Source organism: Rana temporaria, chromosome 1 (genome assembly GCF_905171775.1).
Source record: "Rana temporaria chromosome 1, aRanTem1.1, whole genome shotgun sequence".
In the NCBI taxonomy this organism is placed as follows: Eukaryota; Metazoa; Chordata; class Amphibia; order Anura; family Ranidae; genus Rana; species Rana temporaria.
Genome location: NC_053489.1, coordinates 389,361,707 through 389,388,657, shown reverse-complemented (window position 1 = coordinate 389,388,657; position 26,951 = coordinate 389,361,707). Strand labels below are relative to the sequence as shown.

Here is a 26,951-nt window from a genome sequence, read left to right as displayed (position 1 = left end):
CATAGTGCAGGATGGAACAACCTGAACTTGACTGACCTAAAGAAGAGAAAACAGACAAGAAAATGTGAGCGGCCGGGTCGTGTGCCACTGGAGACGTGTTGCAAGACAGTAGCCTCGTAAAAAGGGAGGCGAAAACAAGGACAGAAGAGAAATTGGAGCGTGTGTAGGGATGAACCATGATCATGTTTAATCGCATGTCATGATCGTGTGTTCGTGGCAATGATAAGAATTGTGCCGACTTGATAGGAGTTGCGAACCTGAAGCATCGTATGAGTTGTAAATGAGTGTGAATGTACGTATGAAAGGTATGAGTAACGCCTGGGTGCTTGTGGCAGGTGCCTCGAGTGGGAGACCGAGCTGCAGGAAGCTGTGGTGTGTGTGTGAGAGATAAAACCGTGTTATGTCATATCGAGTATTCAAAATGTTGAGTGTCCACCATAGCAAGCCGCTTGCTATAGGGGCACTCATGCAGGCTCACTCCCGAGCCAACACTGTGTGTCCATAGACAGAAGCACTCAGGTTTTTTACCTTTAATGCATTGGTGTAAAAAAAGCTTTAGCCTTTAAAATCCTTTTAACAGCTTGAGTATGCCACCCTTGGAGCAAAGGATCACTGTGCTGCCCACACTGGTGCCACAGCAATAGCTGCTAAGGTAAATATTCAGTATCTGGTGGTTCAATATGATACTGCCAGCTGCTGCTAATAGAAGACTTTTCCCTTTCAAGTCTTGATCTGGCTAAAGAGAATAGAGCTGGAGACAGAAGTCCTACCCCCTAATGGCACTAACCTAAACTAGTTGAGCTGTGCTTTTGTTTTTTTTTTCCTAGTGTTCAAACTCCTATAGGCATGAGCATATACCCAAGTGTAGAAGACTGTCACCCAATGAGCAGTGGGAGAATGCAATTTACCAGGCTGTCTATGGTTTCAATACTTACTAAGTCTGGGTCAGTTACTCAAATCACTGAAACCAAAGGATCCACATGAGAGCCAGATAACTAGTGTATTTACATGGGGAGGTCTGCAATACAGACTAAAAATAATTTTTCAAATCCTACATAAAAATGGTTTTGTCTACCTGAACAGAAAAAAAAAAAAAAACATGCTTATTGTGAAAGGGAAATATTAATGTGTAAACTTGACAGAATTTCACTTTCTCAACTCTGGTAAGATAGCATGCAGGAACAAGTACCTAGCAATGTTAAGTATTTCTAAACTGTAAATCCAAGTACTCAAGGTGGAACTGAAATGTATAAAGTATGAGAGAAATGTTAATCTACTGGTAAAAGGGGAACAAAAAAAAAACACACACACTACAAAAAAGTAAGCATTGTACTGTATGGCTTTTACAATGAGAACCAAGGTTAGGGGACGCCACAATTTACATGGTCTACATTTGATTTCCTACTATTTGTTACATTTTAAGATGAATACTGAAAAAAAAATTCTATATACAAAAAGGAGGATGTTTTGTCCTGGGTGTCAAAAATACACTCTAGATCAGTGTTTCTCAACTCCAGTCCTCGGGGCGCACCAACAGGTCATGTTTTCAGGATTTCCCTCAGATCAAACTGCTGTGGTAATTACTAAGGCAGTGAAACTGATAAAATCACCTGTGCACAATAATGGAAAGCCTGAAAACCTGACCTGTTGGTGCGCCCCGAGGACTGGAGTTGAGAAACACTGCTCTAGATACACCACCATTTTCTACAACTTATTGATAATCCATAGTTTTTAGAAACAACTTTAAGGGCTCCAATGTGATAAAAAAAAGTTCACAAAAGGCTGCTGTGATATCAAAAGACAATCGTTGTTTGATGCAAACATAGGGAAAATATAGGTTTAGAGGCCAGTTCCATTATATACTTACAAGAAATCAAAACAAACAGGTTTTCCCAAGAAACACTCCCACGTAGCCCTTTTTAAACGCAGTATGAAGTTTTATGTATTTTTTACAGGCATGGGCATGAAAAGTGACTATACACACACAGTGATCACCGCTTCAAGCTGGAGGATAACTGGTGGTGGCAGGGCCGCCATCAGGAATTATGGGGCCCGTTACACAGCTTCAGGCATGGCCCCCCCCTGGAGCAGAGTACCGGGGGGGGGGGGGGGAGTGCTGCCACCTGAAATTGAGAAGCGGGGGGGGCTGCCGTGAATTGAGTTGAGAAGCGGGGGGGGGGGCCCCTTTACAAAGAAAAGAAGAAATAAAGAATATATATATAAAAAAAAGGGGGTAGCCATCCGGGGCCCTGGGGACCTTTAATAAAAAGAAATGAAATATATATATATATATATAAAATATATATTTTTTTTTTTAAAAGGGGGGGTTGTCATCTGGGGACCTCTGGGCCATATATATATATATATATACACACACACACATATACAAATTATTATTATTTTTTATAAAAAGAAGTTACAAAAAAAGGGGGGTTGCCATCCGGGACCTCTGGGCCCTTTAATAAAAAAAAGAAAAAAAAAGAAACCTCTGGGCCCTTTAATAAAAAATAAATAAAAACAAAGGGCCAAATCCACAGAGGAAGTACGCCGGTGTATCTACTGATACGCTGGCGTACTTTCAAATTTCCCGCGTCGTATCTTTAGTTTGAATCCTCAAACCAAGATACAAAGGCATTTGGGTAAGATCCGACAGGCGTACGGCTTCGTACTCCTTCGGATCTTAGATGCAATACTTCGGCGCCCGCTGGGTGGAGTTTGCGTCGTTTTCCGCGCCGGGTATGCAAATTAGCGATTTACGACGATCCACGAACGTACGCGCGGCCGTCGCATTTTCCAACGTCGTCTGTAGACGGCTTTTTCCGGCGTATAGTTAAAGATGGTATTTTGCGGCGTATAGATAGACTTGCCATGTTAAGTATGGCCGTCGTTCCCGCGTCGAAATTTGAATTTAATTTTTGCGTAAGTCGTCAGTGAATAGGTATGGACGTAACTCACGTCCAAGTTAAAAAAATGCGGTCCTAGCGACGTCATTTAGCGCAATGCACGGCGGGAAATTTTGGGACGACGCATGCGCAGTTCATTTGGCGCGGGGACGCGCTTCATTTAAATGAAACCCGCCCAATTTGAAATCCGCCGCCAGAAATACACTACACCGCCGTAACTTACGGCGCAAACTCGCTGAGGATTCGAATATACGCCAGGTAAGGTACGGCGGCGTCGTGTATCTCTGATACGATGCGCCGATGGAAATGTATGTGGATCTGGCCCAAAATATATATTAAAAAAAAACAACATTTATAAAAAAAAATTAAAAAAAAAGGGGAGTTTCCATCTAGGGCCCTGGGGACCTCTGGGCCCTTTAAAAAAAATAAACATTTATAAAAAAAAGGGGGGTTTGCCACATGGGGCCCTGGGGACCTCTAAGCCCTTTAATAAAAATATATATATAAAAAAGAAAGAAAAAAAAAAGAAAGAAAATAATAAAAAAATTAATTTTTTTATTAAAAAAGGGGGGGTTGCCATCGGGGGCCCTGGGGACTTCTGGGCCCTTTAATAATTATATATATATATATATATATATATATATATATATATATATAAAAAGGGGGTTGTCATCCGTGGCCCTGGGGATCTCTGGGCCCCTGGGGACCTCGGGACCCCTAAAAAAATTGGCCCTTTAATAAAAAATCAAATACAAATATATAAAAAAAATTATAAAAAATAAATGAAAAAAAAGGGGGTTGCCATCTGGGGCCCTGTGGGCCACCGGGCCCCTAAAAAAAAAAAAGAAGGGGGGTTGCCATCCGGGCCCCTGGGGACCTCCAGGCCCCTTACAGGTGTACTGCCTGTACCCCCCCCCCTGATGGCGGCCCTGGGTGGGGGTGAAACATGTCAGGACCAAAGCAGCACTGGCTGAGGTCATACACATCCATATCCACATCTGAACCACTGGGTCGGTTTGAGCGGTGTCTTATCCCACATAACACACACACTGGCTTCATTAGCCTACTCATGTGCTTAGAGGAGACGTTTGGTCTTTCAACACTCTGATTTGCGGTAATTATATCAGAAGCCAACTTTGATGGAAGAAATCTTTGGAACCTGGCTGACAAAAGTTTATATTACAATGATTTTTTTCTGCATTATCTGGATTTTTTTTAAAAGCATGGCTACTAAATGTGACTGAATTTTAAAGCGGAACTAAGGGCAAAAAAGGGATTTCCTATGTTAAAGTGAGAAATGTGAATTGTTAATCGTGCCTAAGCAGGGCAAATGTACAGGAAGTAGACATTTTTGTGTGGACTTCCTCCTGAAAATAGTGAGCAGTGTAAGCAAGTCCTGGCACTCCAGTGCCTACAGCTTCATAGCTGTATAATGGAAAATTGTATACTCACCTTTCCGTAATTTTCCTTTCCTGGTGCATCTTCATGGCAGCATACAATGGGATTGTGGCTCCGCCCCCACAACCTGATAGGACTGGTTAACTATAAATAAAAGACAGACCTGGCTCACAGAATTCTCTGCAACCCATTTGGGTGGGAATCTGTATGCTGCAATGAAGAACACCAGGAAAGGAACATTACAGAAAGGTGAGTATACAATTTTTTCCTGGTGCACCATGGCAGGATACAATGGGAACTAACTCACCATACAGGAGGGTGCAATAAAATTTTTGTAATTAGTAGCACAAATATGCACCATGAATTTTCCAAATTTTACTGTCGTGAGCCGGGTTTACCTATTAAAAAGTGTAATGAAGGTGTCCTGGGAGGACCATATCGCTGAGTTGCAAATAGCCTCAGGAGACTCAGCACTGAGCTGTCCACAGAGCTGGCACTGCCCTAGTTGAATGTGCTCTTAAAACTTCCGAAACAGAAGTCTGTGTGAAAAGTAGGCTCTTAATTGTATTAACAATCCAAGAGCTGACTGTATGTGTTGATGCCGACTGACCCGGTCTTAAGTGACGCTGGAACCAAGTACAGATTTCAGCTTTCCTGAATGAAAAGGTAGTTGCCAAGCAGGTCAGTAGAGTTAGAACAACATCCAGGAGATGTGGTTCTCTCACTCAACAAAGAAAGACGGTAAATTGACTCCCTGGTTAAATTGGAAGGAGAAATGGATATCCCCATGGATAAAAGCAATCTGGAGATTTCGGACTATTCTGTCCGGGTCGAACATTAAATGAGGCTCCTTGAGTACAAAGCCTGCTGTTTTGACACCTTTTTTATAGTGGTTGATGCAACCATAAATATGGTCTTCAGAGTTAGATTGCAGAGTGTAGCCAGTTCTGTAGGATAGAAATGAACCTTGATAGAGGATCATAAGCAAGTTCCACATCGGGAACAATGGTTTCCTGGGAGGTCTATAACTTCATGCAAGTCTTTTAACAATTGCATCACTAAAGGGTTAAGGACTCCTTAAACCCTTGTAAGTACAAACAGGGCTGAACTTTGAACTTTAAACATATTTGAACCTAAGCCTCTGTTCAGCCCCAGTTGTAAGAACTGTTGAACCTTGGCTGGTTTAGGTGATAAAAGGACTCCAGGCTTTTGCTGTGTGAGATCTGCATAATTTTCCCATATTGTTTGTAAGTCTTATTAATGAAGCCCTCTCTAGCTTGAGACAAGCTAGCCACTACCTGGACTGAGCACCCTTGACTTGGTCTGCCTCTCAACTTCCATGCCATCAAAAGTAGTCTCTTGGAGCTGGATGGCAAAACTGCTCATGAGAGAGCAAATCCATCATCACTGGAAGAGGCAGTGGTGACGTAATGCTTAAGTGTAGGAGAGACAGAGACTAGAGCCTCCTAAGCCAAAACGGTATATTTGCAATTTTTTTTATACAGGAAGTTCCACTGACAGCCTAAGAATTCTACCCTTCCAATGTTGTCTAGGTGCAGTAAAAATCTTTCTCCACTTCTAAAAGGAGTGAATGACAGAAGGGCTTTGAACACTACTCTTAGTTCAAAAGCATTCAATACTATACCTCATAAGCTGAACATCCAATGACCTTGAGCAGCCTGCTCTTTGAAATGCATCCCCCACCATTTCTAGCTGGGGTCTGATGTGATAATGTTCCATTTGAAAACAATTGGTCAGTTACGAAGAACCAAGGATACTCCGGCACTGTTCTGCTGGAAGAGACTTCACTCCCAAAGCACCTTTGACTTTCTCTATCAGGAGGACAGATATTCTCTTGTGGAAGCTCTACTGAATTGTTCTTGTCGATATTGCAGACTGCAAGACCTTTGTGAATGCCCTGGGAGAGATGTACAGACCGAAAGGGAGGCACTGAAACTAGTGGATGAATTGGGACACGTAGGTATCTGATAAACAGAGCATCAAGTCTCCCAGGTTTATCAATAATAGAATTGATTGGAGGTTTGCTATCTTGCACTACTCCAACTTTGTGTGCTTGCGGGCACAAAATTACCTGATTCAATTTTTTTGTTTTTTTTCTAGGAACAGAGGTAAACCGAATCCTCATCTCCTCTGGGCAAATGGAACCTTCATGATTACAAATTTTTCTATTTTATCCGGCTACAAACTGGACCAGAATTTTTTACTTCTCCATTAACTCTGGTAGTCTGGCTGACTGGAAGAGATTGAAAAGGTGGACATCCCACCTATCAATGTTATATGATCGTTATGCTCATTGAATTACGCCCCTGTGTGGGTGAACGTTTCTGTTCTCCCAAGACAGGTGCCATTTTTAAGGCTTCATTAATGATTCACTAATCTTTTTCCCAGTCCGTAGGATTTTGTCTCCTTGTATCTTTCAGAGTTGCCGTCTGTATGCTGGACCTTTCTGAAATTTCAGCTTTTTGTCAGATGATATTCGCCCTGACCTGCTAGTGGTCACCCTTGAGATGGCTGTATCCGGTCTACTCCCAATAGATTAAGATGCATTACATACTCCCAATAGGAAATCACGTCTAAAAGGGTTGCAGACCCTGCCACTTTCCTCAGAGTCCTGCAGGTGCAGCAGCTGGTTGATAATTATGAAATCACTCCCATTAGACTCACTCAGCACATGGGCTGTTTTTTTGGTCTGCCAACACCTGCAGATGCTACAGTATGTAGGAGCACTTCAGATCTAGATCTAATTTTAGGACTAGAGCCTCCTTGAATGTGACAGCAAGGTGACATGTCTTGCCAGCTACATTAATGATGCATCCGCCATCAAGGGAGACTGCAGCAGGTTGAGCTTTAGCTTTTTCCGGGTATAAAGTTTTGGCAGCCTGTTATACAGGAATTTTTCTCTGACCCCTTCCATTCTTCCTGGATTAACTCCTCCAGTTGTTCAGTAAAGGTAATGCGTACTTTCTAACCTTGTGGAGAGTTTCCTCCACTTCACCCCAGGCAATTGCGTCTAACTGCCCTTGCACAAAGGTTCTATTGGGCAAGCTTTAAAGCTTGTGGCCCCTTTAACACTTTCTTTCCATGGCAAGCTTTCCAATTTGGACACCACGTACTGGCTCTGGTTGGAAGTGCTAGGCAATTCAGCCGACTGGGGAGTACAGGCTTCATGTATCAACAGTATCAACAGTATCCCCTTCTTTGCTCCAAGTGGTCTTGACATGCTAGCTTTTTAAGCAATGACTTTCCACCACAAATGCAGCAACCATTAGTGCTGGCAACCTGTGGTGTTTGTAAACGGGAAGCAATAATAATGAGAGGCGAGAGGATGACATTGCCTGGATGTCTGCGCCTGAATGGTGACTGTTCTGGCTTTTAGAAGGCTCTCTTCGTCTTGAGGTCCTTGCAGGGCTTTATCCCGCTTGTTCCAGGCAGATCTGACATACTAGCTTGGCAGGTGAGGCAATGACTATCCACCATAAATGCAGCGACTATTAGGGCTGGTAACCTGTGATAAAAAACAAAATAATACGGCGCTAATAAACCTGTGAAAAATATATGTGAAATATATCTCAAAAAATTGAATAAACACAATAAAAATGAATGTGAAATATATACCCAAAAAAATATATATGACCAAAAAATTAAGATTGGTGAATTGACAATATGATAATCAATGTAACAAATCCGTCCAAATGAATAAATAAAGTGAAATAAAGATAGTCCATAAAAAATCAGTGCAATTGAGTCCAATTAAGGTGAGCAGCTGTAATTAATCAAGAAAAGATCCTCCACCAGAAAGGTCACCCAATATGTGGGAAATGAAATCTCCTTACCAGAGAAAAAGACCGGGCTTTCAACGGTCTAATTCAGCATAAGGATGTTTAAAGTCTTCCTTGAAAAAGACTATTCCGGACACTGCTATGAATCACCAGTATGGATAACTCCAAAAGATAGGGTCCTATTCAAATCCGCTCCAGTTTAACATTGGTGTTCATAAAAATAAAGAATAGTAGGAAACCACATAGTGCATTACTGTGTAAACATTAGGTTTTTAATAGAAACAGATGCGCACTTACAGCAAAGCCTTGAAAAACTTGCATATGGGATATGGTGTGGAGAGGATGGCGTTCCCTCAATCCTCCGTTTGCTTCGTGTCTCCGTCCGTCACGTGTCTCTCCCTCTAGCGTGATGACGTCACTCTCTCCTGTCTCCTTCGCACATGTCAAACGAAGGAGACAGGAGAGAGTGACGTCATCACGCTAGAGGGAGAGACACGTGACGGACGGAGACACGAAGCAAACGGAGGATTGAGGGAACGCCATCCTCTCCACACCATATCCCATATGCAAGTTTTTCAAGGCTTTGCTGTAAGTGCGCATCTGTTTCTATTAAAAACCTAATGTTTACACAGTAATGCACTATGTGGTTTCCTACTATTCTTTATTTTTATGAACACCAATGTTAAACTGGAGCGGATTTGAATAGGACCCTATCTTTTGGAGTTATCCATACTGGTGATTCATAGCAGTGTCCGGAATAGTCTTTTTCAAGGAAGACTTTAAACATCCTTATGCTGAATTAGACCGTTGAAAGCCCGGTCTTTTTCTCTGGTAAGGAGATTTCATTTCCCACATATTGGGTGACCTTTCTGGTGGAGGATCCTTTCTTGATTAATTACAGCTGCTCACCTTAATTGGACTCAATTGCACTGATTTTTTATGGACTATCTTTATTTCACTTTATTTATTCATTTGGACGGATTTGTTACATTGATTATCATATTGTCAATTCACCAATCTTAATTTTTTGGTCATATATATTTTTTTGGGTATATATTTCACATTCATTTTTATTGTGTTTATTCAATTTTTTGAGATATATTTCACATATATTTTTCACAGGTTTATTAGCGCCGTATTATTTTGTTTTTTGTTTCTTTGCTTACTATGGTATTTTAGTAATTAATACTGGCAGCTTTTCACATTTATTTTATTTATTCAATTTTTCACTGTTATTTAATTTACACGTTAGCGCAGTGTTTTTTTCTGTTTATACAGAGAAATCCCTTTCCATATTTTGTGGTAACCTGTGATGTTTGTAAACAAATCTGCAAAATGCAAAAAGCACTAAAAATGCATAGGTGTGAATTCAGCCTAAGAGTCCCATTTAAAGATACTACATATTTTCTCCTTTCCAGATATTCTGTTGTCAAGATTTTTTCTGTTTCCGTTTCCATCAGTGCTGCTTACCCTCCTCGGGCTCTGAATCAATCTGCGCCCAACCACGTAAAACTATGGCTACTTCTAGGTAAGCAGTCACCATTATCCCACATTCCCCACGGCATCCGTTGTGATTCCACGGCCGCACTACACCAGTCGGCATAGCACCTGGAGGTACATGCAATGCTAGTTCCATATTATCGGTAGGTGATCTCCTAATCTCGGCCTCAATGATATTGCTCCTTTTTTTTTTTTGCCCTTGTCCATGATGGACATGTGCTGTTTTCTATTATTTTCTTTTCCGTTTTTAGAATGTGCTATGGTAGTCACATCTTGCCTTGAACTCTCCTGATGAAGGGACCCCACAGTCATCCTGAAACGCGTTGGGTTGAATATCCACAATTACCATGCACTAACGATTTACTATTGTACCTTGTTGTTTTTTATGAACTCTGCCCTTGGTGATATTTGCATCTGAATGATTTTATATTTTCTACAAATAAATACCATTTACATAATTTTTGTCTACATCTTTTACCTTGTTGCCTAAAAAGTCCCTAATATCTGTTTAATCTTCAGCTGCCATGATGCTGCACATGTGATCAGTTAGGACACCAGCCACTGGATGGTTTGACAGTTTGGTTGAAAGCACAACCAATGTGACCGCACGTGCCGGAAATGTAATGTTTTTTTTTTTTTTAAACATTTAAATCTATGGGTTTACTTCCGCTTTAAACCCTATACCTTAAAAGCAATGGGTGGTCTGCATTCCCCATAGAAACAGAGCAAAGCAGCAGACTTAAAAAACAGCATAAGGCCAAGTCTCCAGTACTGCCACCAGAAATTTTGATTTTGATGCGACTTGAAGTAATGCCTGTGTATTCTTGAGGTCTATGGACTCCAAGTCGCATCAATGTGGGACCAAAGTAGTGAAGGAACTACCCTGAAGTTGCACAGATATGAACGGTACTGATTCAAAATCATGGGGGGGCTAGGATCTGGGGACCCCCTTATTAAAGGGGGCTCCCAGATTCCAATAAGCCCCCGCCCGAAGACCCCGACAACCAACAGCCAGGGTTGTGGGGGAGAGGCCCTTGTCCTCATCAACATGGGGAAAAGGTGCTTTGAGGTGGGGGGGCCACAGGACACCTCCCTGCCCCAAAGCACCCACAACCATGTTGAGGGCATGCGGCCTGGTACGGTTCAGGGGGGGGGCTCGCTCGTCCCCATCCCCTTTTCTGGCCGGCCTGTGTGCTCGGATAAGGGCCTGGTATGCTCTTGGAGGGGGAACTAATGCCGTTTTTTTATTTAAAATTTGGCGTGGAGTCCCCCCTCAAGATCATCAGATCACAAGTCGCATGCCAAAGTCGGAGCGTGCAAGACAGTGTTCCAACTTTGATCCGACTTCAGTGATATTCATGGCGTTGAAGTAGGATCAAAGTCGGACCAAAGTGGTACAGGGAGCATTTTCAAAGTTGGGCCGACTTGTGTCAGGCCAGTTAAGACATAGGGAAACATTGATTTTCACATGTCATGCGACATGGGCTCCCCCCAATGTCGAAGCGTTTGTCGCACCAGTGTGAAGCCGGCCTCAAAGTGTCCCACTCTAATCAGCTAATTAAGCCATAAGATCTGCAAAGGGTTCCTGAGCCTTTAAATGGTCTCTCAGTCTGGTTCAGTAGGAATCACAATCATGGTAAAGACTGCTGACCTGACAGTTGTGAAGAAAACCATCATTGACACCCTCCATGAGGGAAAGCCTCAAAAGGTAATTGCAAAAGTTGGATGTTCCAAAAGTGCTGTATCAAAGCACATTAATAGAAAGATGGAAGGGAAAAGTGTGGAAGAAAAAAGGTGCACAAGCAGCAGGGATGACCGCAGCCTGGAGAGGATTGTCAGGAAAAGGCCATTCAAAAGTGCTGGGGACCTTCACAAGGAGTGGACTGAGGCTGGAGTCAGTGCATCAACAGCCACCACACACACACACAGACGGATCCTGGACATGGGCTTCAAATGTCGTATGCCTTATGTCAAGCCACTTCTGAACAACAAACAACGTCAGAAGCGTCTTACCTGGGCTAAAGAAAAACAGGCCTGGTCTGTTGCTCAGTGGTCCAAAGTCCTCCTTTCTGATGAGAGCAAATTTTGCATCTCATTTGGAAACCAAGGACCCAGAGTATGGAGGAAGAATGGAGAGGCACACACTGCAAGATGCTTGAAGTCCAGTGTGAAGTTTCCACAGTCTGTGTTGATTTGGGGAGCCATGTCATCTGCTGGTGTTGGTCCACTGTGCTTCATTAAGTCCAGGGTCAACGCAGCCGTCTACCAGGAGATTTTGGAGCACTTCATGCTTCCTTCCGCAGACAAGCTCTATGGGGATGCTGACTTTAATTTCCAGCAGGACTTGGCACCGGTCTACACTGCCAAAAGCACCAAAACCTGGTTCAATGACTGTGGGATTACTGTGCTTGATTGGCCAGCAAACTCGTCTGACCTGAACCCCATAGAGAATCTATGGGGCACTGCCAAGGGAAAGATGAGAGACATGAGACCGAACAATGCAGAAGAGCTGAAGGCCGCTATTGAAGCATCCTGGTCTTCCATAACACCTCAGCAGTGCCATAGGCTTATGGCTTTCATGCCACGCCGCATTGAGGCAGTAATTGCTGCAAAAGGGGCCCAAACCATATACTGAGTACATATGCATGCTTATACTTTTCAGAGGTCCGATATTGTTCTATGTACATTCCTTGTTTTATTGATTGCATGTAATATTCTAATTTTCTGAGATTGTGGATTTGGGTTTTCATGAGCTGTAAGCCATAATCATCACAATTATGACAAATCACGGCTTGAACTATCTTGCTTTGCATGTAATGAGTCTATCTCGTATATTAGTGTTACCTTTTTAAGTTGCATCAGTGAAATAAATGAACTTTTTCACAATATTCAAATTTTTAGAGTTTCACCTGTGTGTGTATATATATATATATATATTGTGACAGGAAGTCAGGTAAATCTGTGGGTGTTGTCACAGACGGGAGATACATTTCTGCCTCGTTTGGACAATACACCAATCATTATCGGGCGTCGGCTACAAACGTAGCCAGAGAAAGGCTAAAGGCCGTTGAAAAACTTCAGCTGTTAGGGGCGTGGCCTGACACCGCATGGAGTAGCACGCATTCACGAGGAGCTCCGTCCATTACTCCTTAAACAACGCGATCCTGCTAAAACTGACAGACCTATTCTATCCGGATTTGGCTCTCGAGTAGCATGGGACCCCCAGAGGTATGTCCCCACCGAAAGGCCAGAAATCCGCGGCTGTGGCGAAGCTGGATCAATACCATCGCCAGGACAAGGAGGACGGGGAAGAAGATGGCGCCTCAGGGAGAGCGGGAGGTGAGCGGTCGGCGGGGGATACTGATAGACTGCTCGAGCCAATTACTCTCTGCCGTACCTCACTGACAGCCCAGATCGAGGAGGTTAAGATAGATATCTCACTGATCAGACAGGACTTCCACAAACTCCGGGATCGGGTTAAAACCGCGGAGAATAGGATTAGTACTATGGAGGATGCTGTCCCCCCCCCTCCAGGAACGCACAGACCGCATGCAGCGCCAGATCCACCAGCTATTTACTAAGCAAGATGACATGGAGAATAGATTAAGGAGATGTAATCTACGCTTCATTGGCCTGCCTGAGGGTGCAGAGGGTAAAGACCCTACTACATTTCTTGAACAACTACTGGTCAATACCTATGGCAGGGAGGCTTTCTCTCCCCTTCTGACAGTGGAAAGAGCTCACCGCATGCCTGCCAAACCACCGCCACAGGGAGCACCTCCACGCACCTTTATCGCCAAACTTCTTAACTATAAAGACAGGGATGCAGCCTTGAGACTGGCTAGAGTGAAGGGCAACATACCGCTGGGGAATGTTACAGTGGCCATATTCCCGGATTTTTCTGCTGAGGTACAGCACCGTCGGCAGGGATTCATGGAAGCTAAGCGCAGGCCTCGCATTCAACACCTCAAGTATGCCATGCTCTTCCCTGCGCGCCTCAGGGTGGAACACAAGGGGAGAGCACATTTCTTTGAAGACCCCGAGGAAGTGATCACCTGGCTGGAGCGTCGCGTGATACCTGAGAATGTGGACTGACGCTATTGTGAGTACAGCTAATGTCACCTCTCCCCAAACCCATGCAGTGGGCTAGCTTCTTTGCCACGTGTGTAGCTACCCACTACTGTACGATATGTTTCAACGCTGATCTGCCCATACACTGTACTAGTTCTGACCCTGCACCCACGTTGCCCCTGCCATGGGGAAGAGAGCCTTATATTTTTTCTTTACCTGACCTTTTGGCTAGCTCTGGGTCTTATGTCCCCCTACCCACTACACAGTAAAGCCCTTTGATGATGCTTGCCTACATAGAAGTTCGAGATGGGCCTACTTTCCTCCGAGAGTCAACACGGAACTTTACTTCAGGAGGAGGGGGAGGGGGATCTGACTTGGGGGGGGTTCCTTTTTTTCCTCTCTTTTTTTTTACTTGCACAGTTCCCCTGATTATATTGGGGTTCTTTCCCTTCCCCTCCCTCTGTTATCCGTACCCCTCCTGGGTCTTAAGTTTTAATCATATTGTGACGGGATTGCACTAGTCCTACCCAACACATGCATAGTGCAGCGAGACTTTCCCCCATTTAGTTCTAGGGACAAAGGTTATGTTGTATGGAGCCACCGCAGAACGAACACCGCTGCGACGGTGTGTCACGAGACTTGACATGCTCTTTTCACCTACCCGGGTGGCTCCGTTTGGTGATCTTTACATTTGTTCTGATTTTGCACTACTACCGAGCACAAATGTTATATTTTCTACTGTTTGAACTGTTCAGGGATGAAGCCTGCATCAGTTGTGGGAGGTGCAGGGCGGGGTGGGGTAGTTTATTCATTGAGTAATCATCTACGAGATATTTTCTGGAACAGGGTTTTACAGCATATGTTCATACTGTTATGTGTCCTATACAGGACTCCCGGACTCCCGCTATTCCTGTTGGTTATAGGTCGGGACGACGGGACAGATTGTGACTGTCCTGAGGGACCGCACTATTTTTCACGCGGAACTTCATGGCGTCCTTGAAGTTCCTAACCTGGAATGTCAGGGATCTCCGTGAAAAAGTGAAGCGCTCAGCAGTCTTTGCCTTTCTTAAAAAACAGCATGCTGATATAGTAGTACTGGTGGAGACACATGTAGAGGGAAGGTTGCAGATGGCACTCCGCCGACCATGGGTGGGATGGACATTCCACTCGACCCACGCACGGGGGGGTCTCTGTACTTGTCACTAAATCAGTCCATTTTGAACTTTGTGAGGTCTCTACGGACCCATAGGGCCGTTTTGTGTTCCTATCTACCAAACTATACGGGGAGCCTTTCCTTATTCTGGCCTTCTATATCCCGCCCCCTTTCTCCATGTCTATAGTCCTAGAGGGGATTGCATTCATGGCACAACGTCCCTCGATCCAAGCGGTTTGGCTGGGGGATTTTAATACCACAATGGACCCCTCCCTCGACAGGCTCCAGCTTGCAAGTCCCAGTTCAGGGATGGTGGGAGACTCTAAGTTTTCCCGACTCGCCACCTCTTTTCACCTAACAGACACATGGCGGTATAAGTACCCTGACAAAAAGTCATTTTCCTGCTTCTCCCCTGCTCATAATTCCATGTCAAGAATAGATATGATCCTTATCTCGCAAGGTCTCACATCACGGCTGGGGGAGGCTGTCTTCTCCCCCAGGCTGCTGTCGGATCACAGCCCCTACTGGATCACCCTGGGAGTTCCTGTGGATAAGCCACGGCGGGCATGGTGTTTGAATCCATTCTGGCTTACGGTGCTCCCTGAGGACGATGAGCTCCTCGCGGAGTGGCGGGCATATTTCAGAGAGAACGATCAATCTGCGCCAGTGGCGACGATCTGGGAGTCCTTCAAGCTCCATGCCCGCATGTTTCTAACTTCACGCTTAAACAGGATAAAGGCAGACTCGGCAGGAGCCTTTGAAGAGGCGGTGACTGAGTTGTCCCAGGCAGAATGAGAATTTGCGAATAACCCCACCCCTGAGGGAGCTAGTGCCCTTAAGATGCAAACTAGGGTAGTCTCTCAACTCCAATATGCAAAGACCAAACAGAAGTTGTTTTTTACTCGACAGAGACTGTTTGAGCACGGGGAGAAGGCTGGTAAGCTTTTGGCATATTTGGTTCATAGCGAAGATAGGCCCCCAGTGGTAATTTCCCTGCGCGGCCCTGACGACCTTCAGATTACGGATCCGCTTAGGGTATACTCCATGTTCCGAGATTTCTTTACTGACCTATACACGTCCAGGAGTCCACTGGATGAGAGCCTAATGGACTCTTTCCTTGAGGATCTTGTGTTCCCCCAACTGACTACTACCCAGGTGGAGCTCCTGGAGGCTCCCCTCTCCACGGAGGAGATAGCGAATGCTGTTGCCGGGTTCGCTAGATCTAAAACTCCAGGCTCTGAGGGCCTTCCAATTGAATTCTACTCACAATATAGCGAGGTGCTGATCCCCAAGTTATTAACTCTATACAATCATATCTTTGAAACATTTGCACTCCCTCCCTCCATGAGAGAGGCAACTATAGTCCTCATCCCGAAGCCGGGAAAAGATCCTGGATACCCGAAATCCTATCGCCCAATTTCTCTCCTCCAAGTAGACGTTAAGATTTTGGCTAAGGTCTTGGCTAATCGGCTTAATCAGGTCATACTCTCATTAATACACACCGATCAGGCGGGCTTCATGCCCGGTCGCAACCCCCTTATTTAATTTGCGTAAACTATATATGAACCTTCAGGCCACTCATGAAAATGTTGGGTCCCGGGTGGTGGTGACACTAGACACGGCCAAGGCATTTGACTCTGTGGAATGGAAATATCTATGGAGGTGTTTTGGAATGCTATGGAATTGGCCATCGATTCCATAAATGGGTCAAATTACTTTATCAGTCCCCAACAGCCAGGGTGGTGGCGAATGGCTGGCCATCTCCTGTGTTTGATCTTAGTAGAGGTACGAGACAGGGGTGCCCGCTCTCCCCGCTGCTCTATGCCTTGGCTGCAGAGCCACTGGCCATGTCTATCCGTAAGAACTCGGAGATACAGGGATTACAGATGGGGGCCCTGATGGAAAAAATTAGTATGTATGCGGACGACACACTGTTGTTCCTTGCTGATTCAGGCCCCTCTCTCAATACTGCACTTCAAACGATTGAACGGTTTGGAAATTTCTCAGGGCTCAGGATCAACTGGGGGAAGTCACAGATTCTCCCAGTTGATAGTTTCCCGCAACCGGAGTCCCAGAAGGACCTCCCCCTCCAGAGAGTAGACAATATTCGGTACTTAGGACTACAGGTATCTAGAAGCCCGGCTGATTACATTGCCCTCAATATAGAACCATTGTTCTCTCTAGTCAGAACCAAAATAAGGGTTTGGGCGCGTCTCCCTCTAGGTGTGTGGGGTCGCATCAACCTCATCAAGATGATCCTTCTTCCCAAGATCTTATATGCTCTGTGGCACTCCCCGGTATACTTGCCCCTTAAATACTTTAAGTCATTGGAGGCCCTCCTCAAGCCATTTGTCTGGGGCTCTGGTAGGCACAAGCTTGCCTGGCACATACTCAAAAATCCATCTGATCTGGGGGGTACAGCATTACCAGTTTTAACCTTTATTACATTGCATCTCAGTTATCCCAAATGTTTCATATTGATAAGACAGACAGTGCACGTTTTCGGCTTCTGCTTTGTCCTCGGGGGCCCGTTGCACTGGAGATTCTCTCTATGCTGTATCGGCAGGCTCCAGGAGTACAGAGTCGTGTGTAGATATGAAGTCCCTGCTGTTCCAGTATAGACGCATTTGGGACATTGCTTCTCTCAGGTTGGGAATACCTCAGTTCACAGACTACACACCCCTGTGGCACAACAGGGACTTACCTGAGTTCCTTCTCGTTCAGGGATCTGAGCTTTGGGCCTCACAGGGTGTCTTCTACCTGCACCATCTATACTCAGGGGGGCACCTCAAAACCTACCAAACGCTCAAAGAGGAATTCTCATTAGGTAATCACATGCTATTCAGGTTTCTGCAGGTAAGACATGCAGCGCTGACACAATTTCCGCATGCTCCCCCACAGCCTACACCGCACCCAGTTATGTCGATAGCTAAAAGTACTGACCCACGGGGTCTAATATCTGAATTCTACTGTATGTTGCCCCTGCTGCCACCAAGCTAGCATTTAACTTGAAACCCCGCTGGGAGAGGGAGGTGGGACCCCTGGAGGATGAGGAGTGGGAAGAGGCGTTAGAGACATGCAAGCTGGTATCCCCCAGACTCTCAGATCGACTTTCCCAGATTTATATAACTCACAGAGCATACCTAACCCCCATCCGAGTGGCCAGATATAAGCGTGACCAATCCACTCTGTGTCCGATGTATGGCCAGGAAACGGGAACGTTCTTTCATCTCCTCTGGTCTTGTCTGAAGATTCAAGACCTTTGGAGACAAATTATAAAGTTTCTACATGATGTAATGGGCTCTCCCATAGCACTTGACCCAAAACAATGTATTCTTGGAGTATTTCCTGAGAACATTGACAAATATACCACAATATTCCTACACGAAACTCTCTTCTCAGTTAGAAAGGTTATTGCCAGGAAATGGATGCGGTCTGTACCTCCTAGCTTCTTGGAATGGAGGGCGGAAGTAAATGGGACCTTGCCTCTTAAAAAATGTATATATGTCAACTAGGGTTGTCCCGATACCACTTTTTTAGGACCGAGTACGAGTACCGATACTTTTTTTCAAGTAGTCGCCGATACCGAATACCGATACTTTTTTAAAAATGTGTCCCCAAATGCAGCGATGTCCCCCCACAGATGCAGCCATGTGTCCCCCCATCCAGCCATTGTCTCCCCCCATCCAGCCATTGTCTCCCCCCATGCAGCCATGTATCCCCCCATCCAGCCATTGTCTCCCCCCATGCAGCAATGTATCCCCCCATCCAGCCATTGTCACCCCCCATCCAGCAATGTATACCCCCATGCAGCCATTGTCACCCCCCATGCAGCCATTGTCACCCCCCATGCAGCCATTGTCACCCCCCATGCAGCCAATGTATCCCCCCATGCAGCCATTGTCACCCCCCATGCAGCCATTGTCACCCCCCATGCAGCCATTGTCACCCCCCATGCAGCCATTGTCACCCCCCATGCAGCCGTGTCTCCCCCCATCCAGCCGTGTGTGTCACCCCCCATGCAGCCGTGTCTCCCCCCATCCAGCCGTGTGTGTCACCCCCCATGCAGCCGTGTCTCCCCCCATCCAGCCGTGTGTGTCTCCCCCCATCCAGCCGTGTGTGTCTCCCCCCATCCAGCCGTGTGTGTCTCCCCCCATCCAGCCGTGTGTGTCTCCCCCCATCCAGCCGTGTGTGTCACCCCCCATGCAGCCGTGTCTCCCCCCATCCAGCCGTGTGTGTCACCCCCCATGCAGCCGTGTCTCCCCCCATCCAGCCGTGTGTGTCACCCCCCATGCAGCCGTGTCTCCCCCCATCCAGCCGTGTGTGTCTCCCCCCATCCAGCCGTGTGTGTCTCCCCCCATCCAGCCGTGTGTGTCTCCCCCCATCCAGCCGTGTGTGTCACCCCCCATGCAGCCGTGTCTCCCCCCATCCAGCCGTGTGTGTCACCCCCCATGCAGCCGTGTCTCCCCCCATCCAGCCGTGTGTGTCACCCCCCATCCAGCCGTGTGTGTCTCCCCCCATCCAGCCGTGTGTGTCACCCCCCATCCAGCCGTGTGTGTCTCCCCCCATCCAGCCGTGTGTGTCTCCCCCCATCCAGCCGTGTGTGTCTCCCCCCATCCAGCCGTGTGTGTCTCCCCCCATCCAGCCGTGTGTGTCTCCCCCCATCCAGCCGTGTGTGTCACCCCCCATGCAGCCGTGTCTCCCCCCATCCAGCCGTGTGTGTCACCCCCCATCCAGCCGTGTCTCCCCCCATCCAGCCGTGTGTGTCTCCCCCCATCCAGCCGTGTGTGTCTCCCCCCATCCAGCCGTGTGTGTCTCCCCCCATCCAGCCGTGTGTGTCTCCCCCCATCCAGCCGTGTGTGTCTCCCCCCATATGCAGCCATGGCCCGCTTACCTGCTACCGCCGACTGTGTACTACGGCCGGCCAGGAACATTACAGCTTTGAATAGCTTTTGATTGGCGCCACGCTGCGTGTATAGACACTCCCCCTCGCTCGGGATTGGACAGTTCACCCGAGCAAGGGGGAGTGTCTATGCGTGGCGCAAATCATTACAGCTATTCAAAGCTGTAATGTTCCCGCCCGTATTACACAGTCAGCGGCGTAACGGCGGCGGATCGCAGCGGCGAATTGCGGCTCCGGTGGAGGCGGTCGGCGGCGGCGCGGCGCGGGGGGGTTAAGTATTCTATTTGTGTATCGGGGCGGGGTATCGGCGTCTGACTACCGCCGAAAAAACTCGGAATCGGTCCCGATACCGATACTAGTATCGGTATCGGGACAACCCTAATGTCAACAGAGGATGTCCGTCCAAATATGATAAAATTTGGGACCGCTGGCTGAGGGAGGCAGAGACTTGTTGTTAGTACTGGAATGGTCCTGGGTCATTGGTTTACAGAACCCTTGTGTGATACGCCTTTGGGTCCACCCATAATCTTATATGCACATGGCCCCATTTGAGCTCTAAGTTTACTCACTACATGCTGTGTCCACTGTAAATGTACTGACTGATGCCCTGGAATCCCCCATCTTATTTCCCCTTTTTTTTTTTCTTTCCCTTTTTTTTGTCTGGTGTGTGAATGTATGTAACTGTTCCATTACTCTGTATGCACCTTTTTTTTACTCAATAAAAACCTCTTGTTCAATGAAAAAAATAAACTTCAGCTGTTCAGAATGAGGCAATTAAGGCCTCTATAAGTAGCCCAGAGAATTACCACTAATTTGCTGCATCCTGAAGCTTTGTGAGGAAGGAGAGCAGTACTGAAAGTCTTGTGAGGAGGTGAGGAGAGGATTGATTTTTCTGTGTGATAAAAAATCAAAAGACTATTGTTTTGTGCTGTATGACCAGTACTGTCTGCCCAGCGCTAGGCTGAGTCAGACTCCATAGATAGGTTCCTGTGTGGAAGGTTGACGCCCAGAGTGGCTAGGGTTTATTTCATGTTTGATTTTTTTTATGTTGTGTGGATGCTTGCAATTGTTTTCCAGCAAGATGGAAAAAAAAAACAAGAACTTTGTTTTCAACCGTCTCCGACTGCCAGTCTGTATAAATTCAGTGTGTGGTGAACCCATCCAAGGGGTCACACACCCCGCTACCGAGCTAACCCCTTACACTATATATATATATATATATATATATATATATATATATATATATATATATATATATATATATATATATATATATATATATATGTATATCCCTTTCAGGAAGATTTTCATGACCCCCCCCCCCTATGCAATAATACATCTAATGAATAGAACATACCATGGCTCCTCCTGTTGGAAATGATGAAGGCCCTCCTAGATCAAGCTATTTTGGGTCCTCTCCAGAAAAAGCGCTGCCCCCCAACCTTTTTGTCCTGACATTTGCAGGATGAGTTGAATTTCACTATATTGCAGTCAACCTAGCCACCACTCCAGGGCATTAAAATAGCTCCTGTACAATGCGTCCTCTCCTTGCTCCTTAGCAGAAGCTGCTACAGGCCATTCAAACTTGGCTAGTGTGCAGTGCACTCAGCTAGAAAAGGATATCACACACACACACACACACACACACACACACACAGTCCAATTTCACTACTGCCGCTCACGGTTCTTGCTGTAGGTTGTGACATGAGAAAACAAAAAGTTCTGCCTCTACCAATATGGTTGCCCCCAAGCGCAGATGTGCAAAACAAAGCATTGTAAGCCAGTAATGGAGAAAATATTACAGTATAACTAAAAGGCAAAACCTTTTTGCTTAGTTTTGGAGTGGAGAGGGATTAGAATACTTGTTTATTAGCTTAATAATGCTACCCCTGCCCTCGTTTAGGAGATTCCCCCTCTCTATTTGTCCTCTTTACCATTATCAATGAAAAAGAAAATTCCAAATTTTGTGCTGCAACCAGAACAGCAATAGAGGAGAAATTTCCAAAAGAGGACACTATTTCTGGTGACCCATGAGACCCCAAGGAATTATCTTAATTTGCAGGGATTTCCTCTCAATTGCAGTTTTGGACATGGGACAGGAAGTGAACATAAATCTCCCCAATAGGACATGGACAGCAAAATATATATAATTTTTTTTTAAACACAAGGGTTTTAACCTTCCAAACTCTATCCAAAATGGCATAAAAAAAAAATAGTTTTGCCTTTACCTTTGGTTTTACTTTAACTATAAGCAGACCACAAACAATACTGGCTTAACCTCTTTTTGCCCATGTAACGCATTTGCATTGGACCAAAGATTGGACTTATACATCCACATACCACACATGTGCGTCTATGGTTTCTATGCTGAGAGTGTACACACTGCGGACTCTTAGCACAGTCACAAGCTGTTAGAGACAGCTTTCGGGCTCTAGTTCCAATAGGAGCTGGCAGGACCATTTTATTCAGGTCCCATTCATACTTAAAGGATCACTAAAGGATTTTTTTTTTTTAGCTAAATAGCTTCCTTTACCTTACTGCAGTACTGGTTTCATGTCCTCATTGTTCGTTTTTGCTTTGAAGTAGCTGTAATTCTGCTCTGATCTCCACACTTCCTGCTTTTCTGGCTCCTTATGAAAAAACTCATGGGAGCTTCTCACTGTGGTCTAAGCTGTGTGTCTAAAACTCCTCAGAACCAATCAGATTCATTTTAAAAACAAAACACTGCCCTGGATTTGTTTGTTTTTGTTCTGTGGGTCTCTTTACTTCACATAAACATGAAACCAGTTTAAAACCGAAAGTGAAACTAGAGGCACATTATATGATAGAATTTAATCTATTTTTAAAAGGAATCAGTTAACTTTTATGTCTTTATACCCTGTAAACAGTCATTTCAGCAAAAAAAAAAAAAATTCCTTTAGTGACCCTTTAAGCGTCCCGTTGAGGTGCATCAATGAACACACGTAATGCATTGTGTTAATGCAGCCCATTCATGCCAACACACCAAAAAGCAATGCAGCACTCCAAACGCACAGTATAAGCATTGTGGTAATGTGCGTTGAGGCACGTTTTGGTACACATTGCCACAGCACACAAATGTGAACATGCCATTATCCAGGTGAAGGTGTAGATAGCAGTACACATCGCATTCAACTTAATTGAATTTACATTTTTCTATACATTTGAATGACCAGAACTTTGCATTTATACCTACATGGACAACGCTGTAATCTTAATCCAAATGACGTACAAAATTCAAACCACACTAAGAGAAAGAACGGTACAGCTTGCCTTTAGTGAAAACATTATGTTAAACAGTCATTGGCCCGGATTCACATACCTTGGCGCATAGTTATGCCGGCGTAGCGTATCGAATATACGCTACGCCGACGTAGCGCAGATCGGCGAGCACAGTATTCACAAAGCACTTGCTCCCTAATCTACGCTGGGTTCCCTCGGCGTAACTCGTCGTAAGTGGCAGTGGGCGTGAGCCATGCTAATGAGGCGTGACCCCATGTAAATGATGGGCCGAGCGTCATAAAGATACGAATAACGTACGGCGCATGCGTGGACGCAACCCAGTGTGCATGCGCAGAATCACATCGAAACTACTCCCTAAGATACGACGGATCACTGCCTGAACGTAACCTACGCCCAGCCCTATTCACGTACTACTATGTAAAATACGACGGCTGTTCCCTGGTCCATACCTTTGCTTGAGTTGCGCCTCATAGATGGGGAATAACTATACGCCGGACGTAAGCCTTACCCAAACCGTGTATATAATGCGCCGGGCGCAACTACGTTCTTGAATCGGCGTATCTCACTCATTTGCATATTCAAATCGAAAATCAATGGGAGCGACCCTTGCGGCCAGCGTAAATATGCGCCCACGATACGACGGCGTAGGAAACTTACGTCGGTCGGATGAAGCCTATTTTCAAGCGTATCTTGCTTTCAGAATCAGGCGCATTGATACGACGCACTTACGCCGCGTATCTCGAGATACGTCTGCGTAAGTGCTACGTGAATCCGGCCATAATGTCCAAAGACCTAAATAGTTGCTTACATACAAATTTAAGCTTTAAAAGTCTAACTTGGACCCATCCTTCTGTCTCCCTGTTGATGAATGTGATCAACCATCACATAAGGGGGCTCGGAACATGGTAAATGGCTACCAAGAGGTAAAGTGCTCTGGCAAGCACAGTGATGTCTTGAGTACTGTCCCTAGTGACAACGGAGGGCAGTCCCTACTCCTGCACTCAATAGCACAGGGAGGCGCACGTCTGACAGCCTGGACTTAGAGGAAGTGGGTTAAAGGACACCAACCAACCATCAATAATGTTGGAAGACTAAAGCCTATTACACACTAGTATTTATTTATTTTTTCATTCAACCCAGCAGGGCTGAATGAAAAAAAAAACAACAGACACTTCGGGAGGAGCTGCTGTACTAACTACCCGACGTTAGTACAGCTATGTCGCCTACTGTACTATTGTGTTCTGACCCCCCCCCCCCACCAGAACATTCCAGTCAGCCAATCTGCAGACCTTTTTCGGTCTTGCCCCTTCTTTGACAGAACGGCCTGCTTCTGTCAGACCGACTCCAGTACACAAAGGTCAAATTACATTCAGCCCCTGTGTAATAGGCTTAAAAGTGGTTGTAAACCCTCACCATTTTTCACCTTAACGCATTTTATGTATTAAGGTGAAAAACCTGTCACTCAGCAGCCACCCCTTGCCCCCCTTATACTTACCTGAGCACTGTGTTTCCCATGATGGGAATGAGCACACCAGCTCCAGCCGGTGTCTTGTGTCCCAATTGGATACCTTGATAGCAGGTGCAGCCCTCTGCTATCAATCAAATCCAATGATGTTGGCGCCGGGAGGCGGAGCCAAGTCTTGCCGTCTGTTTCTACGAACGCAGCAGCAGGACATGGGAGTGCGCCCGCACGGGTGACCCGCTGGAGAGCGCTTCTCCGGCAGGACACCCGAGAAGAGGAGGAGTCAGGAGCACCGCGGAGGGACCCTAGAGGAGAAGGAGGATCAGGCCACTCTGTGCAAAACCAACTGTACAGAGGAGGTTAGTATGACATGTTTGTTTTATATAAAAAAAAAAAAAACTGAACCTTTATAATCACAAAAATGGTCAGTTAGTGTCAGAATGTCCGCCATAATATTGCAGCCCTGCTATAAGTCACTGATCACCGCCATTACATTTTTTTAATAGGATAGGTTCTATAGCAGAAAGTAAAAAATATTGTTATTTATTTTTTCTAAATTGTCCGCCTTTTCTTTCTGGAGAGGTTATCAAATACCACCAAAAGAAAGCTATACTTGTGGGGGGAAAAAAGACATACATTTTATTTGAGTACAGCGTTGCATGCCTGTGCAATTGTCAGTTAAAGGAATAGCTAAAATAGGCTTGGTCATTAAGGGGGGTAAAGCTTCCGGAGGTCTCAAGTGGTTAAAAGCTAGTTACTCATCTTCACCTAATCAGCATCAAATTGGTGGCTGTGAGAAAATAATTTCAGTTCTTACATAAGGTTCTATGTAGCTTAAGACTTGTTACTGAAAATGTGGCACCAAAGCCACATAAGGATGCTGCATATTCATTTTTGATGCATCGCACACCTTCTACGTCCATTTTCCAGGTGTGATGGGCTCAAACAGAACAGTATGAAAGATACTACAACCACACTATTCAAAAAAGTGTGCTAGTGAGGGTCACAAAGCAACACAATAATGACCACTCATACAAAGAAAGTTTATATTTCAAAGATTATAATACAAAGGACAAGGGGACATCACTAACATGGAAGAAAGAATTCTCAATTCTCTTACAAAGGGTTTCCTTTATGGTAACAATAGTTAAAGTCCAACTCTGTTTTGGATATAGTAGGGAATGGTTAGAACTATATGGTTTAATTTGCTGTCTGTTGGAGAGGTTTCTTCTCAAATCCTGTTATTACTACTAATAATACTTTCGTTTTTTACTAGTACAACCCAAAAAATATATATATATATTGACAGGTGTTTGGTTTAGTAGTAATGCCAAAAAAAATAAAAACAGATTTATATGATATAAAGTGTGGCGCTAGTGAAGTATTGGGTGAATAGTATCAACCAAAAAATATCAACCAAAAAATTGTGATCTATAGTGAAATAAATGAATATTACAACAAGTGTGAGAAGGGAACACCCTGTATAGAGTGTGATCCTTAATAAAAAAAAAAAAAAAAAAAAACGGATTGAATGGTTATCCAGAAAGTTGATGACTGTCCTCGCAAATTGACAGTAGTGGAAACAAAGCAGCAGATGTAAGAGGTTAACCTTGGCATACCTCTGTGTTTTTCAACCACCTTTCCCTGCCCTGCAGTAACAGAACAGTGGCAATGAAAGGGTTAAAACTATGGATCACCTAAATGGGTAGTGATCAAGTCACTGGCTTTCCCCAAATACCACTGTCCAGTTCTACCCTGGAGATCACTGTGATCTCTATTGTGTGGAGCTGTGCAGCAGCAAGGAATGAAAAGCCCTCCTGTAATGCAAAACTTGCTGGAAGGACATTCATTTACAGGATCAGGAAGGGGTTACTGAAAAAAAAAAAGGCAAATGTGTGTTGACCATTAGTAAAAGTAAATGTATTTGTTAAAGAAGAAGTATGCTGGTTAATAATATTAATAGAAATGTTTGTATGAATCTTTAGTTCATCTAAATTAAGCAACAATATACTAAAAAAGAAGAGAATAGTAGTAAACCTACACAAAAATTATCTAAATATGCCAATAACTCACCTTGTACGTAAAGCTTGCCAAGCGGCATCAATGTCTGCATATAGGTTTTTTTCAGATGGACGCCCTGAGCTAGCCCCGTACCCAGAATAATCGTATGAGAAGATGTTACAATTGATACGTGTTCCTAGACCCAAGTAAAAGCTGCTCATCTGGCCCAGATCCACAGCATTGCCATGAGAGAATAGGAGGGTGAACCTGCAGAAAGAAGTAAAAAGGAAGTAATAGTTAACTATACCTAAATCCAAAAACACATATATTGCTTTTAGCAGCGAAATAATTGTCAGTGTCAGTTTGCCTTAATTGAAAGAGATAAGCAAAAGCCAGGTGAGACGGGGTTACAATAAATTGTCATTAACTATAACAATGCTTCATAGGCAAAGATTATATCAGATAAGGTAAAAATACAGCAACTTGAGGCAAGTTAAAC

General features: G+C 44.9%; 1 protein-coding gene across 4 annotated transcripts in view; it reads right to left on the bottom strand.

The window, feature by feature from the left end:
* Positions 1–26,951, bottom strand: part of LOC120912085 (alpha/beta hydrolase domain-containing protein 17A) — a 119,446-nt gene that overhangs the window by 42,118 nt on the left and 50,377 nt on the right. For all 4 annotated transcript variants that reach the window (XM_040322575.1, XM_040322576.1, XM_040322577.1 and 1 more), the window contains exon 3: positions 26,525–26,719. In XM_040322575.1, coding sequence (XP_040178509.1) covers positions 26,525–26,719 — 195 coding nt within the window. The remainder of the gene's footprint in view (positions 1–26,524; positions 26,720–26,951) is intronic.